The 18,414-nt window shown below is 37.9% G+C and overlaps 2 protein-coding genes across 3 annotated transcripts in view; both read left to right on the top strand.

Moving 5' to 3' along the window:
- LOC134540305 (uncharacterized) overlaps positions 1 to 18,414 on the top strand; it is a 404,904-nt gene that overhangs the window by 335,241 nt on the left and 51,249 nt on the right. The window lies entirely within an intron of this gene.
- Positions 7,699 to 15,928, top strand: LOC134539960 (uncharacterized). 2 transcript variants are annotated; one of them, XM_063382350.1, is made up of 4 exons: positions 7,699 to 8,002; positions 8,137 to 8,292; positions 9,614 to 10,433; positions 10,834 to 15,928. In XM_063382350.1, exons 1-4 carry the CDS (start codon positions 7,872 to 7,874, stop codon positions 11,215 to 11,217), a joined length of 1,491 nt encoding a protein of 496 aa, XP_063238420.1. In that variant the 5' UTR covers positions 7,699 to 7,871; the 3' UTR covers positions 11,218 to 15,928. The 2 variants fall into 2 exon arrangements, with proteins under 2 accessions (XP_063238420.1, XP_063238421.1); XM_063382351.1 differs by lacking the exon at positions 10,834 to 15,928 and having other exon boundaries at positions 9,614 to 10,818.

Consider the following 18,414-nt stretch of genomic DNA (forward strand, 5'->3'; position numbering starts at 1 on the left):
AAAAAAAAATAATGGTCAGCATAGTTGCCTTCCAAGCAGTTGATCCGGGTTCGATTCCCGGCCGACGCACTCTTTTTTTTTAGTAAACTTTTCTTCATGTAAAATTACATTTTTTATTTATAATAGTTGATATATGTGAGAAAATTATACAAAAGTATGAGTTTTATTTTCCTTCTCTCATATCAAGAGGTGTCGTTTTTCGAACATTTCTTCTGTAAAATTGACGTGGTCAGCCAGTCTTATGCTTGAACTTGAATGTTTGTAATCGGAGAGAGTTGGGAAAAAAATCATCGTTCGTATATCGCTACTGTTTTCCATAGTTTCCGTCTCGTCCTTTGAAATTTTGGCAGTTTTCCGTCATGGTACTTTTCCGCCTTTTTCGAAAAGGGCCAGGTGGAATACTGCCATTATGGTAGTCTTCCAGTATGGTAGACCTCCGCGCCCCCTTCTGAACCCTACTACACACGAGTCATTGCGCTGCGTGCAACTATGGATCTTTTTGATTGTAAATAAAGATACAGTGGTCGTGCGCCACGCCAGCCCTTTTATATACTCACTTCTTACAATAGTTGAAAGGCGCCCAAGGCTTGAGTATGACCGACACCTTAATTTATTATACACGAAATAATTATTAACAATTAAATTTCTTTTAACATTGTGCGAATGCAAATGAAAAAAAATAAAATAAAAAAAGGTACATTGCGTGTTATTTGTCTCTGGTCATTCAGTAATTTTCCCTTTCTGGAATACGGCCCAAACAAGGCAGCGTTTATTCGCATCCTTACCCGAACTACAGCACGCCGACAAGCCTCTAATGTACACACCAACACGACATTACATCACGCCAGTTGGCCGATCTAACTGGTGGGGAGCTTCACTCCCCCCCGCCGAATTAGGTACACGTAACTTTTATAGCATTACACAACCTACCAGCGCACACACAGGCCCGTGTGCCAAAACCTATCCCACAAGACACGAAAACCCCGCCCGTCGATTCAAATGATTCTTTACCAGTGTTGGGGTGCACCTGAATTACTATGCACTTGGCGAGTTGTAGAAACTTCGGTTTCCGGCCTCGCCCACGCTTACTGCCCCGGATGGCGATGTGATGAATCGGCGGCGTTACCCGAACATCTTGGAATACCGCCCTTAGATTATCTGATTCCCCCCCCCCCTCCGAGAGATCCTGTGGACGGCCCAACCCTACCAGCCGTGACCTTCTCGGCCGGGAGCCAGAACAGAATTGAAGAGAAGCGGGCGAAGAAGATGGGTTCAATTTTCGGAGCCCATTAACAAAGATGGGCAAGAGGCGCCAGCCAGCCTCGCCTCGGGTAGTCACCCTGTCTGTTCGGCCGCGAAATATTTACGACTCAGTTGAGCGAAACACACACACAAGTTTTTCAGTCAGTTTTTTTTTTTTTACGGAGTCTTTTCAGCACTCGCCAGTGATGTGAAAAATCATATTAACCTTTGGTAACGAGCAAAGTACGTGCGTTCTCATATTGCGAACACACTTATATGTAACACGAGACTCGGACGCGGGAATTTAACGTAGAATTCTTTTTTTTTAATTTTTTTTTTTTTTAAACAATTCCGTGCGTGGTAAAAATGCGCAAATTGTGTTTTTCAACTACATGTCTACACATCACACGCAGTTTCCGCACCCGCCGCTATAATTCGCTGCCCGAACAGCTACGTCGACTGTACAAACATTATATTTGCATGCCGAAATAATAAAAAAAAAAAAAAACGATATAATGAATTGGCTCCGATAAAAGTAAAAAAAAAAAAAAAAAAAAGACTAGGAAAAATACTAAACCCCGGCTTTGGACCTGATTTTTGGCAATGAATTTCATTAAAAGTGAAACATTTAATACTATAAAGTTTATTGTGATTTAAAAGATTTTGGTTAGCGCCATCTGATACATTTGGCAGCATCGCGGTTTTCTGTTACGTGCGACTTCCGTTGCATTTACGAAACACTCCCACCAATAATTGCTGTATCTTACTGAGGACTAAGATGTTGCACATCAATGTATTTTTTTAAGATGACGAGTACTCGACAGTCGTGTCCTAGCACGCCGGGTGTTGGTAGTGAGTGTGATTCCGCTGTGGTTTACCGCTGCCTCCCGCAACTCCCAGTCCTGAACTAACCCGGGAAAAAGAAATTTCCCATGAGTGTAAAACCCCGGGACCTTTCGCCGCTCAACATCAAGAAACTTTAAACCAACATTTTGTGTTATCATTTTTGGCTCGTTGATAATTATCGTGGGGTTTTATTCGACGGGAAGCCTAAGATGTACTTCAAGTTCTGTCCCTGCCCGAACACGCCCGAATATTCACCTTCGGCCAACCTCGGTTTATTTTAATGTAGCTATACTAACCTAACTAACCGTCCATAGTGTTTAAAGTGATTTAATGGAGCTAACCTAACCGACCACTTTTAATATTTGAATTCATTTTTCCTCCGCAAAAATAAAACAAATCCCGAGGTTGGCAAAAAGGTGAATATTCGAGCGTGTTCGGGAAGGGACAGAACTTGATGTACATCTTAGGCTTCTCTAATTCGACAGGTCCAATGACTTTGGTATTTGTGACCAATTTATACTTTACTAATGTACAGAGCCTGCAGGAGGGGGAGGTAAGAGGGATTAATCACCGTTGCCCAGATAATAACAATAATTACAAGCGTGAGGGCGATTGTAAAAGTAAAGAATGTTTTGATGTGACGAACCGCGCAATTCTCTCTCTCTCTCTCTCTCTTTCTTTCTCTCTCTCTCTCTCTCTCTTTCTTTCTCTCTCTCTCTCTCTCTCTCTCTTTCTTTCTCTCTCTCTCTCTCTCTCTCTCTCTCTCTCTCTCTCTCTCTCCCCTCCCCCACAATTATCTATAGATTAGTAAAATTAAATAAATAAAAATTAATTAGCTAAAATCTGCACCCTTACTTGCCACAACTTCAAAGACGTACACCAGTCTTGGAAAGAACGTTAGATCATATGTCGTAGACATGTTTTCGACTCATTTTTACGTGATACACCTGCAGCCGAAGCTCGAATTCACACACACACTCGCTCTCTCACTTTATATACCTATATATAGGTATATCATATACATATATATACGGCTATATATATGGATATATGTAGGTATATAATACACATATATATACGGCTCTATATATATATATATATATATACCGGCTCATCTGTGTATGTTTATATATACACACACATATAAACATATATGTGTGTATATATAAACATACACAGATGAGCCGCGAGACAAGCGCGGCTCCAGAGGAAGGGCGCAGGGTGTGATAGCCCCTTCCGAGCCCAAATTGTACTTATTATTTCTTTGTAGGGAATATTAATGTTAACTTAAATACTTTCGTTAATGTGCTAAACTCTTCTTTCAAATAATAATTTGTACGATAATACTAAATTTCAGTATTTGAGACCGTATATTTCGTGAATATCCCAAGGGCAATGTCATGATTATTAACTGCATCCTCCTGCGTGTGAGAGCCCTGCCCGAGAGGTCTTCCTGGAGCCGCCATTGCCGCGAGAGGCGTTGCCTGATCTTTCGGCCTCCAAAAGGTAGCGAGCGTGGCTTCGTGCCGATGAAGTCGTGACTCCCGCTCAGCACGCAGCCGGAAACTGGGCTATTTTTCACACAGCCCGCGAGAGTTTGACAGAGAGAAAGAAACAGACGCCGAACGTGGAAAAGAGAGGTAGGATAGGGGGTGGAGGGTGGAGCAGAGCTGGCAACAGCAGTAGCCGCGCAGTCTGCTGCCAGCTGCATAAATACCCTGGTAACTCCCGGCACGCCACACAAGATGAGGGTTACCGCCCTACAGAAGTGGGAAGGGGGGGGGGGAGGGGGAAAGAAAGACGGCGAGGTTTAGGCCTCTCGGCGCAGACAGCTTTTCGGCTAGGAAACGACGCCGCACAGCTGGCAGGCCGGAAGTGTAACCCCCCTCCATCTTCATCCACAACAACTCTCTATTTTCTCAGGCCGTGTTTCAATTGGCAGATATATCTGACGCAGTTGTCTCGTGAACTTTTTTTTTTGTTAACAAAAGAAAAAAAATCATGACGCATTTAGTAAAATCATTAACGGTATTTTGGAGGACCTATAACGAAATTATAATTGTTTTCCTGTATCTGAACGAGTGTTCCACACTTTTAGGTTATAACAAAAGGACTGTGTTCTGACGAAATTTGCATTTGGTTCTAAATTTCAAATTGTTGGTACTCTACGATTTGGCAATATAAGGTTAGTGTTGTGAACATATTTTAGAGACCTTGAAAGGCGCTGGTCGGCCACTGTGATGATAATTATTGCAAGGCTTCCGTTGCGCGCCGCAAAGAAGGCCGTTCCGCGTTACAGCGCTGTTTTGAAACCCGCTGCTGCCATCTAGCGGTGGCGGCGTGAAGCTAGGCGAAGCTACCGTTCCTCGCGAGCGCGCTGCCGTCGCACCGCGCTCTGGCGTCGATCCATCGCTTCAATAATTAGCACGTGACCAGTTAGAAATTAACGGCCCGGAGGAAAATAATTTTGTTGATCTTTCTACACATTAAGTACTTAATTTACAACGTTTCAAAATACCAATAACAACAAAAAAAATATAAATACTGTAAACGTTACCGAGGCCATAACTATTAAACGTGATCTGCATGTATCGGATGTCTTGTAAGGTTTCCAACGAATTCTGTTAGCAGTAGACTTGGTAATCATTTTTGTACTACTATCAGAGTAAACTCTGTCAGGAAAAAAAAAATCGAAACCCAACTTGCTCTCCCTCCCCACGGGCTTAGTTTAGTTTCTGGGCCCTGAAACCTCCACCTCCTCCCACCCCCTTCAAAATTTCACTGTGATATCTCAACGACCCTCCGAGTGGGCGTAACCTGAAGTCCATAGTAATGTTTATATACATGCTTTTTGGAGTATCAGTGCCATCGGAATATTAAAAAAAAAAAATAATAATAATATTTTATATATATCAATAAATAATACATACGGATAGTTAACCTCAATTATATTGGAGCACTTATAAAAGTATAAAGGCACAATTTTTTTACTAATATTTACGAATAGTAAATAATATTAATCAAAATATTTAATTTAAATCACTACTGAATATAATTTATTAGCACATACCTATATAATTCACACTTGTATGAAACTAAAACACGTGTTGTGAATGTAAAAACTAGAAACATGTGGATAAATATTATAAATATGAAAACAGTGATCAGAGGCGACGAGCGTGCTAACATGCGCAACAGCTTTTTTTCGAGACTTAATGACCGGTATAGCGGGCAGCTTCAACCTGTTAATTTTGTGTTACAGTGATGCGCGCGCATCTTAAAATGTCACTCTTATCATTTTTTCATAACGCGCCTCAAGAAGTATAACTTAAAAAATAATGGTGTTCTCTCCGTTTACTTCGTTATTAAAACTATATGAGAATATTAATATAATTTCACTTTTTACTGCACAGTAATCGTATACTTAAGATTTAAAAGCGCAATAAGTTATACCTACTAATAGGAACAGATATAGTGTTATCGTTAACAAGTCAAGTGACCCTGTCGATGACGACTTACATGATTTACTCCCTATCATAACCTAAACATATATCGTAAATGCATCGGTCGGGTATTACACATTCTCTTCTGATATCTTTGCTTAAGACCGCAATCAATGTTAATTGTTAAAATATTTATTATTACGTACCAATAATAACTATGAAATTAATAATGACAATTATTACGTATTAATTGAATATACTAAACACAGCGACACAACAGCGAAGAGCAGCTGACTGTACCTTTCTCGCTCGGGTACACTCGGCGGTCCCGAGTTCACCCGATCGAACCTTCCACCTCAGAGCGTGACGGATCAGCCTAACTTACTACCTGCGATAAAATGTGTGTGCGGTAGGCCAAAAGAAGTTTTCACTTCAAAAATTATTCAGCAACGCTAAAAAAAATTTTTTTCACGTTTTTTTACAAAATAAACGAACTTAACTTCAAAGTCAGGTGCGGTCTAGAGTAGATTATTTTTGTAATCGCTTCCTTTTTTGACGTACCAACGTCTAATAAACGATGGACGCCGGCTGCACGGACGAAAAAGTGTCCCGTTACGCACATTGTCCCGTTGCGCTGTGTCCCGTTACGCTCATTATACGCTTGCACCGCATCTATCTCTCTTCCACTCGATTGGAACAACCATCGATTTTACTTTTCGAGGCACATTAAACTTGAAACACTCCCATTCGTTTCCTACTTTTCCTATCATCGTCCTATCCTTAACAGAATAACACAGATTGGAAGAAGTTAAATAGCAAACATGTATAAAAGTTATAGTTAAAATAATCTGTTTGTTAAAGTAATAAACATATTTGAATTAATGAGTGCAAATAAAAGTACATTTATCAATTAAATTGTAGATTTCATTTCACTTCTTCTTTGTATCCATACAAAATAGTGATAATTCAATAAAAATGATTCAAATTTATTCATAAAAGTATGCAATCATTTCATCAATGTTTTGTTATGAAGTTGTCATGTTAAACTATCGTCCGTAACCCGACTTTACAGAGAACCATTTTTATTTTTTTTAAAGTTTTTATATCCTCTCACATAGAACCGCCACTGCTTGAGCTTGTATGGTTACGTTTCATCGCTCCTTAAGGGGCCCGCCTCGTCAGGGGTGTATGTGTGTTAGTGAGGCGGGATGATAAGCGCGACGCTCGATGGTATTTCTAGCGCGGTATCGCCTCTAAGCTCAAGGCTCTGAACTGGCGCGCAGTCTTCTCGTCGTCAATTGATAACTGTGAAATTTGTGCGGTGACCGTATTTTTATATTACGGGGAAATGAAGATAAAGGTGTAATGCAAGCCCCTTAAGTGCTTTCAAAAATCTGTACCACTTGTTTTACACCTAAAAATTACTCTGAAAACATGCGTTTCAGCCATTTTAACGCTTCTAGAAATACAGTTTAAAAACATGATCCAAAATTAAAAGTACTTTTCGGGCCTCAGCGAACTCTTAAATGCTTTTCGTAAACATACCCCACTCGGATATCTTGAGTAGTTATGAAATCGCGTTGTTTTTCCTGAAGCTCTGCGCACCGTCTGTGTGACCAGGTAGGCGGGCCCCTTAAGGGCGCCGCCTACTTGGAGAGCGCAGAGACGTGCAGAGCCTTGGAAATCCGGCTTTTATTCGAAAACTATTCCACGTATTGTTTTGCGGTTTGGCTACGAAAAGCATTTAAGGAACAGCTTACAGGCCTATAATAGTGAGACGTTCTATTTTCCCTTACTAATAGGTAAGTTTTGACTGTGAAAATGGCTAAAACGGCACTTTTTGCGGCGAGATTTAGGTAAGAAGATTCATTTTCCCGGGCTTCGGAAAATTATAGACCCGTAGAATGCACCTTTGTCTTGCGTCGCGTGATAAAAAAATATAGTTTCGTAGATGAAAATCGATGGTTCTACGATGCAGTTCTAAAGCACTGCATGCCAGTAAGACACTCCAGTGAAGTGGCGCCACCACGCGCTCCGCTCGGCCGCTATCAGTCCGGGAGGGGAAGTAGCCTTGAGCGGCGGGAAGGTGGGTATGCGGGGGGGAAAAGATCCGGCTGGTAGGGGGAGTGCCCAGCTGCTGCGTGTCGCTAATCTGAGTCTAGGGCAGTAGCTGTCTTTGACAGACGCACAGTGCGAGGTGCGAGATAATAGTTCGTACATCCATCATCCTGCGTGCGTGCTCTGATACTTGTGAATGTGTGTGGGTGAATTGACTCGCGTCAAGTGCCAGTAGAACGTTTAGCCTTTATACCCATTTAGAAAGGTTTGATTTACAAAGGTATGGAATCTGCGAGAAAGCAAGTTTTGAATGAAGACAAAAGAAGAGGTAAAAAACGTCACTTGCGTCTGAATGCAGTTCGAAAGAAAAGGAAATGGAACAAAGGGAAAGTTTTACGTTTAGTTGACGGCAGGTAAGTGTGTTGTACATTTATTAAGAAACATGTAAGCCTTCACTTTCAGTTGAAAAGGTTATATAGCATAATTTTTTATATTCCTTTACTATCCATTTAAGCTGTATTAAATTTAAATGTTCTTTCTTTCACAGGCTGCGTTACGTGAAAAACCATGAAACAAGGTTTTCCAACTATACTTCACATGAGTCTTTCAGTACATCCAAACACGCGGGGAATATAGAAAATGCTGTTGAAAGGAAAACCCAGACAGACAGTGAGACTTGCTACATAACGTTGTCTCCAGCAAGGTTTGAATAATAGTTTTTTTCAACAATTACTTAAGAATAATTAAAGGGCAAAATGCCGAAAGAAGGTGTCTCTCTTACTTTTCTAGCACGGATAAAACGTCTATAACGCATGAATACCTGTATATGAATATTACGTAGGCCTATACACATACATAAAATAGTCCACTACATTACTGCATAGTTTTATAGCATGCTTTCCCGTATGAGATTCATGAAACGTTTCCTTAAATGTTTCCAAATACTTCTGCACTGAATGAAAATTAATAAAAAAGTAATATGCCTGTTCTTGACACATTTCTCTTAAATGTCGTGTGTGTATGTATTTATAATAGCTTACATAAATACGTTCCATCATTTTATGACTGAGAACTGAAAATTAATTGACTCTACATCGGAATCAGTGAATATTCGTTATTACTTACGATTTTTCACAGATTCAATTTGATGAAACATCTCAATCAGTAAACTGTAGAAAACTACATATTAACTTTGTTAAACCAATAATTGAAATAGTGAAACATATTAATTCGCAAATTTAATTTGTAAGATTTCGCGCTCAATTTATGAGGCGGTATTTTTTCATAATATAATATTAGTGTTTTCAGTCCACATACTTTTAAATTCAACCTAAATATTATGTCTAACTCAACTACTATCATAAGAAATGGTAGCGTAGTGGTCAGGTCATCGGCTTTCGGCTGCAGACAACACGGATCAAATCATTCTTCCGATAAACTCGTTAGCAAATTGTAAAGTAGGTAACAGTATTCTACAAACATAGGAATATGGAAGAAATAAAAGAATATAATCTTTCATTTTTTATTTAAATTACTTATGATTAAAATTTAGATCTTTATTAACACTTATAAATAGTACTTCAGTTGCGTAGTTACATTTTATGTTAAAAGAAAGTTGAAGGGTTATACCTAGTAACAATTGTATATAACTTATGTGAGCGTTTTCAAAATATTATTTGTTTATAGCTTTTTACTGTTACCATCGCTGAGCGGTTGGAAGTGTTGTTGTTTGCTGTATTCAAATACTGTTTAACATATCTTCCATTACGCCTACAGTTAATAAATTATTTTGTTTTAACGGTTATATAATTAAAATATTCTGAGACGTGGTATTTTTGTTTTACACAGCAATGTTGTAATTTCACAATTGGAACATTGAGCCAAACTTTGCGACATAATTAATGAAATATATTATTAATTTTAGCCTACTAATTATGTCAACAATAATAGTTGTTTACAATTTTAATAGCGTATTTGATTATTATTTCAAGGAAAATCATATCTTTAATTTTGTTTTGTTTTAGGTGTTCCACCTCTCCCGGCGATACTGCTTCACATTATCAAGTAGACATCGATGGAGCAGGTTGTTCGTTTTGGACAAACGAAATATTGGCGACACCGCAGAAAGTCACAACTACTGATTATCCTACAGAAGAATATGATGTTACTGGAATATTTTCAGACACGGAACAAGAGTCAAAATCGGTCACAAGTGACTACGCTCAGCTTCTTGAAGGCGTGGAGAAACTTTCGTCACCAGCATCTTCACCCGAACAAACCTCTCCTAAAAAAACTTTCAGCTCTGAATCATCAACCTTTCCGATACAAGGCCGTCGACTGTTTGATGTTGACTTTCTATTCAAAGAAATGTCGCGCATCAGCCAACATAACAAAGTGTTTCAGTGTTCGTTTGAAAATATGCGATTAATAAAAGAACATAAAAATGGAATGATAAGTAAATTTGATTTCAAGTGTAATATGTGTGGTACTGTTGAATCTATTTTCTCGGAGGACCCCCAAACAAATAAAGTCAACTGTAACATGGCATGGGTGAACAGTATGTTGTTAACGGGCCAAAGTTTTACACAGTTACAAGACATAACTTCAACTTTGGAAATGCCTTGCATGGCCAAGGAGACTTTCAACAAATGTCAAAAATCCCTATCTTCTGTTATACACGATGTCGCATGTCAAAGTATGGAAGCCGCTGGCAAAGAAGAAGCAAGATTGGCAGTAGAAAATGGCAGTGTGGATGTCGACGGAGTTCCTCTCATAGCAGTTGTCACTGATGGAGCTTGGTGTAAACGATCGTATGGAAACAAATATGATGCTCTTTCTGGGGTGGTAAGTTTGTGTATTACGTAATCTTATTGCGTGTTGAATAATAATTTGTAGGCAATCTGTGTTATATCAGTAATTATGTATTATTAGTAACTAAAATAAGTTCATGACAGTGTGAACAACACGTAATAGTTATTTTGTTAATATTTCCTTCTTTTGTAGATAAATGCGACAATTTAAATTCTTTATAAGTGCAAACATTGTATAGTTATTTTGTGATAGACCTGTTTGCTAGTATGAAAGTCTTTTAGGCCTACCGGCATAGAGCCATATACTTAGAGCCTATTGGCATAATGCCAGACATTCGAAATAATGTAATTATCCTGATTATACAATGTTCGTTACCTTACATTAAGTTTTACAGCGAACAGATTAAATATGCTTGTTTTTTTTTTTCTTATAGGCTTGCATAGTAGGAAAAGAAACAAAAAAAGTTATCTTCGCAAGCACTAGGAATCGATACTGCTGCATATGTTCACGAGCAAACAGTAAAAATGAGACGCCAAAGGACCACGTCTGTTTCAAAAATTGGAACAAGTCTTCAAATGCCATGGAATCTGACATCATAGTGGAAGGTTTCAAATGCAGTGTTTCCACGCATAACCTGAAATATCATCAGCTGATTGGTGAGTCACAAGGTGATCAGTTAATTTCAGATGTTATTAATTATTATGTATTTGTGTCGATAGTATATTTTCGAAATAATTTCAATGCCGTGTGGTATTTAATGTTTTTATTTCTGACGTCGCACGTTTCATATGTTTTCATACAATGCTGCATATTGTAACGAACTGAAATGTAGCACTTTTGTAACAGCTACTTCCTAAATATACAGAAAGGTATTAGCTCTACAATGTTTATAAATGTAACCTCGCGAAGAGTAGGTACTAAATATTGTGAACTATATGAAAATAGTTAGCCTCAGAGCAGTAACCGAGCGCTCTGATATGCCTACAAGAAGAACGTGCATATGTGGCCATTTCGAGTTAAAAATGATTTGGTAGTTTTCTGTAGGTATTTTTCAGTGAGCCATTGTATGTAAGTGAAGGCTCAGCCATATGGTCCAAATTTTACAATCACCAAAATTGAATGTACTAACCACATACTGCGAAATTACCTTCGAAGGATACGTTGTATTGCTCAAAAGACGAAAAACGAAATTGGTTCCGTTTCTCCTGTTCTACGAAAGGCTGTATCTGACAAACAACTCCGCCTTCGAGCTGCAGTCACCGGAGCTGTGCAGCATAGGCGTGCTCAAAAAGAGTTTCCAATTCACAGAAAAATTGAGGAGTTAAAACTTGACATTTACAATGGTCCATTTCACGTATTTGGTGACCACTCAGGATGCGCAATTAGAGGTTATTTCTGTAGCGGATTGAAAGAAAACGAGGAAAACCTTGTACCGCCTCTTCAAGAGGCAGGTATATGGTCAGAAATAATAGCAGCTCGAAACATTGTTGCACATCATGCTGTAAGCCTTTTACATAATGTCAATACTAATACAGCAGAGTCTTTCAATAATGTGGTTTGCAAGCATGTTTCAAGTAAACGAGTAAACTTTTGTTTGAGTGGTGGCTACCAAACAAGAAGCGAGCTCTCTGTAATTTCTTTTAATTCAGGTCCTCAAACACAGTCCTTTATCCATAAAGGTTTAACAAACAGTAGTCCTGGAAACATCACTAAAGCTCACATACAGCGCAAGGAACGTTCATCAGAGAAAAGAAAGCTCAGGAGGCTGACAAACCCACAAACATTTAAGCGCAGAAAGTTGTATGTGACAGGTCCTGACAAGGATTATGGCTGTGTAGAACAACGCATACCTGACATGGAACCAGACGAATATGCAAGACAGACACAGGAATTTCTCGCTAGTCTTTGTAAAACGGATGAAGAACGAGAAAATCTACAAATCGCTACCAAAGGGCAAAATGATTCTGTTCTCTGGAAATCAGAAAGAATCAAGCGACTGACAGCATCAAATTTCGGTAGAATCTGTAACATGAAGAAAGCCACTAAGCGAGCAAAATCCGTTGTCAATATATTGTACAGTAGGTTTTCAGGGACGGAGGCCACAAGGTATGGATTGGAAAATGAGCATAGCGCCATTCAGGATTTTGAAGTGAACTTTGGTAAGAAGGTGGCTCGCTGTGGCTTATTCGTCGATAAGGAACACCCATGGTTGGCAGCAACACCTGACGGTCTTGTTGGAGATGATGGTATCCTTGAAGTAAAATGTCCTGCCGTAGCTGCCAGAATGTCTCCACAAGAAGCAGTGGAACAGAAAAAAGTAACATTTTGTAACATTGTGGATGGTAAAATGTTTCTGAAGAAAGGACATGCTTACATGTACCAAGTGCAGGGACAACTGCATATTACCAATCGTAAGTACTGTTATTTCGTCCTTTGGACACCACGTGGCTTACTAGTGCAACAAATTGAAAGAGAGAACAGTTTCTGGAAAGAAAAAATGATCAACAAACTGACACAGTTTTACATGACGTGCCTTCTACCGGAAATAATAGATCCACGTTATCCTAGGAATATGGAAATCAGGGAACCTGATAATACACTGTAAACAATTGATGGACAATAGCCTTACATGTAAGCCAAAATTACCACAAACAGTACAGGTAAATTCCCATTTTTAAAGAAGGATATTAAAAACAAAAATGATTTCATAAAGATTACAGTTAGGCCTATAGATTTTTGTTTTCTAGTCCAATAAACAATTGAAACATAGAAAATTGGCGTACTAGTTTGACGAAAGATGTTTGAAATGATACAGTTATACAGACAAGTGCCCAGTTGCCAGTTTCCGTGCCAACAGAAAAAAAAACCTTATGTTTGTGTATGCTGTGAAATACTTAAATCAATATAATGTAACAGTGTAATTGGCATGCAGTGTCTTATAACTTTGCACTTAGATTATATTATTATGGGCCGTATCTCATTGTGAATCGTTTTAAAAGATATACGTAAAATGTTTGTTTCACTCTACATGTTATATTGTGCGCTGATAGTTTACTACTAGTATCGAGCAGCTGTTTATTTTTATTTTTGGTTTTGATGTATTAACATTAGTTTCATTATTTGTATTTGCACCGTATTATTTATCAAGAGTGTTCGAAACGAAATAATTTGTTATACTGAATCTGAAATAGTTGTATGAATATATTTATTTTTGTATGTTTAAATATGTAAGGTGGGATATTTTTTTGTGTAAACAATTAGTATGTATGTTCAGAGCTATTGTATTGTAGCTATTGTCTCAACAGTTTCAAAACATTAAGCCAGTTTTTTACCATTTACTTAAGCTGATTCATGGTGACAACTGTCTTATTTTGTGGTACAAATTACATAGATGTATAACCTGTAGTAAGAATGAACATAACAATTCTCATAGATATAAAATGTAAATAAAATATGTAAATGTGGTATTGTTGAATGAGCATTAGGTGTTGTGTGAATAATATATTTTGTTATGAATGTTGTAATTTACAAGAAAGATATTTATATACATATGTTGTAAAATATACACATATCCATACACACTTTGCAGCAAGTGATTTCATTACATACCCTTCCATTTTATTTTGGCATTTTGTATACACTGCCAAAGGAAAAGTTTAATTACGATTTACTACCAATCTGTACAAAGTGCCTACAAGAGGTTTACATTTGTGGATACATGTGCCTCTGTAGTACATTATTATTGTAATAGTGAACGAATATTAAATTCACACATCTGGTACTTTAAAATTAAGTAGGAATATGAAGAAAACATACATTATAGTATTTGTTACATTAAGAAGGATCACAAACACACATGGTATTACCCATATTAAAATAAGAATAATATATAAATACATTAAGATTAGAAACATTACAGAGTTTACATTACTTAAGACCGACGACAATAAATAGGGATGTAGTACGTTGAGTAACATTGTCATATATTACATGACAAATTAATCCTTTAGTACACTCACTAGGTCATTGAATAATCTAAGACAATCATAAGAATAAACTCAGGCAATATAGAAAGGCCTATACGAGTACACAAACGAATAAACATTAGACTACTAGTTAACTTACAGTAGAACAAAAACTAAACATGTCTTAATTTTTTATAAAATATTTCATAAGTTTATTTATGACCCGCAGTGAAATTTACAGTTTTTTTTGTCCTGAAATAAAATTGCATTCGCTATGTTCTTTCTAGACATCGTTTTCCGCACTATCTCTTAAAAATTGTGAGCTGTAGCGCTAAGCAGCACACAGGCTGACGAACATATAAGAATAAATTTAGCCAATCAGTGTACGCTAATGCGTAGCAAGTTTAATAGTTCAGTCGGTAATAATCTAAATTATTTGTTATTAAATGCAATAGAAACAAAACGATCTCATTTGATAGCAAATGTAGATAGTTGTTTTAAAGTACCACAAATTTGAAACACCATTTGTTAATTCACAGCCAACCATATAAGGAGTGAGGCAATCATCGTTTACGTAACATATGAGAGGCTAATATTGATAATGGTGTAAGTCACTTATATTCCGAAGCACTAGTGTTACATTAAATATGTTTCATACGAAAGCCCCTCTAAATTATTTAATATTTATTAACTTTCTCACAATCATTCAAGCACTTAGTTGGTTCTGTCTTTTAAATATCGTAACAAATAATTGTTTTGTTAAAAATTGGTAATGTGCCTTATTCCACTATCATTCTAAGCCTTTCATATCATTGCATGCAGTTACGGCATTCATAATAAAAGGCCACTTATATTTTCCGAGTTTGAATAGGAAAATATATCTTTATTCGTTAACCATTTTTACTAAAGCCTGTTCTACAGTGACACGGAACCGTAAGCAACGGAAACGCATAACGGAAACTCAAACGCAATCGCAAGAGTTGTGTTGCCAATCTCATGCCGAAGCGTTTCCGTGTCCGCTTGCGTCCACTGTTGCAAGTATATTAAAATATTCGTTTTTGTGCGTTCACTGTAGAACGGACCTAATGATTTATAAGAACGGCTGAAAACAATAGCGTCCGAAATGAAATATGCTAGATGTATTTTACTGCAGAACAATAAACGGCGATTGTTTCATCAGCTGCAAAATATTGCATACAAACACAACTTTAAAAGCAACAGAGCATTCGTTTAATGGGTAATAATAATTATATTATAGTTTCTTCATTTCAAAAGAAAGTATCATGGCATAAAAATATCTTTCACGATTCTCTGAAGTGTAATCTGGCCTTAGTTCAGCGCGGAAATCCTAAACAATGACATTCCGCCGCATGCGCCAGCCAAGTGTCTCGAGGTGCCGGCTCGGTGCCGGGAAGCGGACACCACGTTCACTATCTGCCTCGCGCCCTTTCCCCTGCCCACGCACTCTCCCACCCAGGTGTCTGCTCGGCGGTCGGGTGGGGGAAGACACCATCCCGCCTTTCGAGGGGCGGAAAGCCATGGCGAGTAGTTCCAGCGTCTGCCGCGATTCCTGCACGAAGATGAGCCCGTCCAAGCGCGCGAAGTGATTTTCCCACGGACATAGGCGGCGCCCTTAATGCACGCGCCAGGAATGTTGAAACGCGGTTGACAAACGCAGGCAACAATCACGGCACAGATGTTTCAGCGTCTCTCGCGTGGTCGGCAAGGGACCGAGAGGCGTGAAAAGCCGTGTTTGGCGGCGACACCTCTCGCCTGTTCAAACTCGGAGCTTGTTTGAACATCTGTAATGGGTTTGTGGGGTTGGGGAAGGGGGGCAAGTGTAGTGCTTGCTCGCCGAGGGCGCGAGAGAAGGGCAGTGGGGAGGGCGTTAATGGTTCCCGAGTCACGGGCGTGTCGGGTTGAGTGCCAAGGCTGCCCAAAATTACATCCGATTCGAGCTGGATCAAGGGCAAATCCCGGGTGGCGATGAAAAAAAAAGGGGGGGGGGGTGGTGATGGGAAAGGAGGCTGCCCATCCACAATAACTAGAGACTGGAAAAATTCGCGCTTTGGATGACCTCTAGGATAGACTCCAAACCCCCTACACACTCCGTAAAATGACACCTGCTCATTGGTTACTGACTCTACCTGTTAAGTCGATACTTTTTTGGTTGAAGATTTTTCATTGGCTCAAAGTCCTTCAGATAAACTGTGAGCCAATCAGAGAAGCAATACCAAGGTACATTTGTTTGGATTCTATCATATCGTGAAATGAATCCGCGAATTTTTCCGGTCTCTAACAATAACATAAATATTTACAATTACAGTAGAAAATGGGAGCGTGGACGCCACACGCGTTAAAGGTAAAACGTCACACTACGCAATCAAAACAAACACGGCGAGGGAAAACACGCCAAGAGACTGGGGTGACGGAAGACTGCCATATCGGAAGACTACCATAATGGTGGTATTACGCCTGGCCTCTTCGAAAAAGGCGGCAAAGTACCATAACGGAAAAGTGCCATACGTCAAAAAGGACGAAACGGAATTCTGCCATATTTTCTTACACCCTCCATGGAAATAGTACATTACTCGAAGTAGTGTATAGAATGACCGGTAGGTATAGCGCTGTCAACCCTCTAGCTGTTTGTCAGGTTAAATTTAAAGATTACAGATAGTGCTTCTAACAGTGATAGTTGCAATAACAAATCAATTCCAGATCGCGGACGAGAAGAAAGAAATGTTTCCAAAAAGTGTATTATAGGTAGCACACTATTCTTATGTGGTACTACCTAGAATTCCATTCTGCCAAAATTTCTTATGTATCCTACGGAATGAGGAAAACTGCCTTACCTAAGCATAAAATTATAATTTACATTTTTGCACACTGGAATAATTGAAGTAATTGGTAGATCATTATTTAATAATTTAGTGAGTGCAAATCTAACACAAATATTCAAGGATTTTCTTATGTAATGTTAGGGTGACTGAACACAAAAAACTCAGATTTCAAGGTGTTTTGATGTTTATAATAAATGGTTTAATGTCTATAAAATTTGTTTTCAAGATGCTGAAATGCAAGGGAAATATTTTTGTGTGGTGTAGGCTCGTACATCGAATGTTGATGGGCTTTGCACAGGCTTGCAGTCTTTCAAAAATAAACTCTGCCTAAATTTAAGTATTTTCTATATTAGAAAATAAAAAATAAAAAATATCACTATGCGTAGCATATAATCCTGCTTCATTAATACTGTCAGATCAAATTGAAACAGATGTTACAGCACCTATAAACGAATTATGACATAAAATAACAACAAAAACACACATCAATGCGTCAAAACACGAAACAACACAACACAAGATGGATAAAGTTTATGTTAACCAATTGGTTACTTTGGTTTTCACAATAATCTAAAACCGAAACTAAAATGGTGTATACAAAATAAATATGCAGATTACAAAAGTTTTTACCAATGAATATTTTAAGATTATTCAAAAGGAGTTATATTATTTTATACTTATAGTTACCAATGGTTTTAAAAGGGTCACAACCAACAAAAATTGTAATAAAATGTATATAATAAAAAGTGCATCACTGATCGAACGTCTAATAAATAGAACATGTAAATAGGTTATATAGGAATGTAGCATATTCAAAATAATTTAAATACCTGAAATTTTTAAACATTAATTTTTAGAACTTTTTCTGCATACTTTAAATTCTTTTCTAATTAAAATCATTTGATGCAGAGAAAGTTTAAATTAAATAAGACCTAAATATTCTCATGTGTTGCTAATAGTATTATCTACATGTTGATGAAACAAAACCTTGGCATCAATATAACTCGAAGGTCTTAAAAAAGGACACAACGTTTAATGTCATTACTTACTATTTGAAAATTCTGATTAATTAAATTAGTTTTTTGACTAAAGGTTATACAATAAATACTATCGTAATTGCGGACAAATGAAATATCTTGCTGAATATTTTCACAAACAAATTTTCCAATTATTATTATTTTTTCATCAGCATCTTTTCTTGATCAATTC

The sequence above is a fragment of the Bacillus rossius genome, chromosome 16, assembly GCF_032445375.1.
Source record: "Bacillus rossius redtenbacheri isolate Brsri chromosome 16, Brsri_v3, whole genome shotgun sequence".
Classification (NCBI taxonomy): Eukaryota; Metazoa; Arthropoda; class Insecta; order Phasmatodea; family Bacillidae; genus Bacillus; species Bacillus rossius.